Source organism: Thecamonas trahens (assembly GCF_000142905.1).
Source record: "Thecamonas trahens ATCC 50062 unplaced genomic scaffold supercont1.10, whole genome shotgun sequence".
Lineage (NCBI taxonomy): Eukaryota > Apusomonadida > Apusomonadidae > Thecamonas > Thecamonas trahens.
Genome location: NW_013657670.1, coordinates 354023 through 357131, shown reverse-complemented (window position 1 = coordinate 357131; position 3109 = coordinate 354023). Strand labels below are relative to the sequence as shown.

Below are 3109 nucleotides of genomic sequence, written 5' to 3'. Positions count from 1 at the left end.
AATATAAGTCGACCGAACCCGGACCGAACGGTACGGGACCGACCCCTACCCCCCCCCCCCCCCCCCCACCCACACACACACACACCATATACGTACACGAGCTGGAAGGTCTTTGCGGAGGTAGTCTGGGTCATTGAGGTCAAATTCCTTGCGCGAGTCATAGGTCTGGTACCGCTGGCGGTAGGCCTCTTGCTCGCGGAGAACGTCCCGCCGCTGCTCGGCCGCCTGAGCCTCGAGCTGGAGCAGCTGGCGGCGGACCCGTTCCTGCTCGGCAGCATACGCCGCCTCGCGCTCAGCAGCAGCACGCTCAGCCTCCTCCTTAATCCGCACTTGCTCATCAAGCGCAGCAACGTCAACGCCGATGGTCCGAGCCTTTGGGTTGAAGATCCGCTGCCGCCGCTCTTCCTCAAGCATACGCCGCCGCTCAATTGCCCGCGCCTCGCGCTCGTCGCGCTCGAGGGCAAACATGATGACCGCGAGACGAGTGATGCCCAGCTCGAGTCACAGAGCCCGCAAGGAGAAGAGTGAGTGCGGATCGGGGTGAGGGGAGGAGGGAAGATGAGAGGGGGAGGAGACGGTGTGTGTGTGTGAGCAATGTGAGCGGGTGTGACGCAGGCAGGGTGTTCAACATGGAGATGGTGATGGGGATGGCTGACAGTGACCGGTGAATGATCATGAGTTTTGTTAGATCGTTCCTTGCTGGAGATGAGCAGAGACAGAGGTGAGCTTCGAGGACCAAGTAACGCAGTCAGCGCATGGCAAGGACATACCCTCTTCCACCGATTCATGTCCTTACATGGATGCGATGGGTTATCAAGTGAGAGTAGGTGTGGAAAATAGCCAGAGCCGAGCCCGCCAGTGCTGCCAGGCAGCCGAGCACCGGTAGCGGGCCGGCGGCAGGCGGGAGCGGAAGGAGGGAGAGCCGAGGGCGGAGGGTGGGTATCTGTCTCTAGACGCCAAGGGGGAGGATTCATGGCGGCGTTTGGGGCACATCTTATCAAAGACGCACAGCACGTGCCAGTAGGTGAGGTCTACACATTGGGCAAGTACGTAGAGGCGGGAAGGGCAAGAGGGGAAGGGGGGGGGGTGGGGCGGCTGGTGGGACAGCTGTGCGGCTTGGGGTGCGGGGCATGGCAGGAGGATGACCAGGGAGGGGAGAGGGGAAGTGATGGTGGGAATGGGACGGGGTGGGACTTATCAAGGAGTTTGTGTGATGGGACTGGGCTGTGTGGCGACAGGCAACTGGGCGCGGGCTCGTTCTCCAAGGTCTACCATGGCGTGCACAACATCAGCGGTGATGAGGTGGCGGTCAAGATCATCGACAAGGACGCTGTTGGAGAAAAGACACACATGCTGCTGACCGAGGTGGAGATCATGCAATCTATCGACCACCCGAATGTTATTACGCTCCTGGAGATCTTTGAGACGCCGTCGCAACTCGTGCTCGTCATGGAGCTGGTCAGTGGCGGCGAGCTCTTTGAGCGCATTGTGCAGAAGGGCAATCTGTCCGAGGCCGAGGCTGCAGGCATTGTGCGGCAAATCCTCCAGGCGCTCAAGTATCTTCACAGCCGCAACGTTGTCCACCGCGACCTCAAGCCAGAAAACCTGCTGTTTGCCAAGCCGGGCGCCGGCGGCGTGGTCAAGATTGCCGACTTTGGCCTCTCGACTGTCTGTGACGACGGCTCGTGGCTGCAGACAGCGTGTGGAACGCCTGGCTATGTCGCACCAGAGATCCTGAAGTCGTCGGGCTACAGCACGCCGGTTGACTTGTGGTCGGTCGGAGTCATTCTGTACATTCTGCTCTGCGGCTTTCCGCCCTTCTACGACGAGAACCTCTCGGTTCTCTTTGACCAGATCATGTCCGGCCAGTTCGACTATCCTTCGCCGTACTGGGACCATGTCTCTGACGAAGCCAAGGACCTCATCGAAGCCCTCCTCACCGTCAACCCCAAGACGCGCCTCACTGCTGCCGAGGCCCTCGACCACGAGTGGCTAGCTGTCGATGCTCCGCACACCACCTCGACTGGCAGCCAAGAGGCCATCATCCGCTACAAGCAAGAGTTCAAAAAGGCAATTCTAGCCCGCCTTGCAGTCCACAAGTTTGCCTCGTCGCTAGCGCTGCTTGCCCAGGAAGCACCTTAGCCGCTCTTGTAAATGACTGCAGGCATTCAAGGTCACTTGTGCGCTGCGGCTCGTGCTCCCCGTGGTGGAGTCTGCGGCCGCTTTGGTGCCGGCGTCTGCTGGTCATCTTTTCCACCGTCTGCCCCTTGCGCCCCGCTGGCATTGCTATGGCTCGCCGGCCGGCCCATAGCTGCCCGGGTGGGTGTCGCTGTTGGGGACACAGCTGCTTGTGGGAGCGCTGCCCCAGCCGCCCGAAGCCGCAGCGTCAGCGACTGATTGACTTCGCTCAGCTCACAGCTTGCAGCTTGCTCACGTGCCAGCTGGAGGGTTAGGTCGGTGATGCGATCTTCGGCTGCAGCGTGGGCGGCGAGGGCTCGGGCGAGGCCTGCCGATGCCCGCGACTCGGACGACTTGGCCGCCTCAAGCGCAGTCTCAAGGCGGGCAACCCGTTTGCGAAGCTCAATGCGAAGCGCCAGATCGTCCCGATGCTCGGCCTCGCGCTCGGCGAGCAGGCCCTCCAGCTCGCCGATCTTTGCCTCGGCCGTCACCAGCCGGTCATGGAGCGACCGCTCACGCCTCCGAGGCGACGAGCTGGCCATGATCTGATGAGAGGCCTGATCCAGCGAAGACGTCAGCGCCGCCACCTGTTCCCGCAGCGCTTTGTTCTCTCTCTCCAGACTCTGCCACGGTCTGGCCATCTTGCCGCTGCTGCTGCCACTGTGTCCAGCTCTCGCCGGCCCCGAGTCGGTCCCGCCCGCCGCCGCCGCCTCCGCCAGGGCCTCCTCGAGCGACTCGATGTAAGCCTGCATGGCGGCAGTCTGATCAGCAGCCATAGCCCGTCCAGTCTCTGAGTGTATGGGTAAGTGGAGTCGAGTGGTGGTGGTGGTGGTGGTGGTGGTGGTGGTGGTGTCGCCAAACGGAGGAGGGGGGAGGGGAGGGGGGGGGGGGGGGGGGGGGGGTAGGGGCGAGGTGGCGAAGGGTCGGGACC

General features: G+C 62.6%; 3 protein-coding genes across 3 annotated transcripts in view; 1 reads left to right on the top strand and 2 right to left on the bottom strand.

The window, feature by feature from the left end:
• AMSG_02813 (protofilament ribbon protein) overlaps window positions 1–468 on the bottom strand; it is a gene marked incomplete at its 5' end in the record, with an annotated part of 1589 nt that extends 1121 nt beyond the window's left edge. The window contains one exon of the mRNA XM_013905200.1: window positions 97–468. Coding sequence (XP_013760654.1) covers window positions 97–468 — 372 coding nt within the window. The remainder of the gene's footprint in view (window positions 1–96) is intronic.
• Window positions 469–944: 476 nt separating this feature from the next.
• On the top strand, window positions 945–2172 carry AMSG_02812 (CAMK/CAMK1 protein kinase). Its single transcript, XM_013905199.1, has 2 exons — window positions 945–1046; window positions 1239–2172. The coding sequence occupies exons 1-2, from the start codon at window positions 973–975 to the stop codon at window positions 2140–2142; spliced, it is 978 nt and encodes a 325-aa protein (XP_013760653.1). The 5' UTR covers window positions 945–972; the 3' UTR covers window positions 2143–2172.
• Window positions 2173–2286: 114 nt separating this feature from the next.
• AMSG_02811 (uncharacterized protein) lies at window positions 2287–2954 on the bottom strand (the record flags this gene model as incomplete). The annotated part of the gene is made up of 2 exons (XM_013905198.1): window positions 2287–2311; window positions 2341–2954. 2 exons carry the CDS (start codon window positions 2952–2954, stop codon window positions 2287–2289), a joined length of 639 nt encoding a protein of 212 aa, XP_013760652.1.
• Between the last annotated feature and the right edge of the window lie 155 nt (window positions 2955–3109).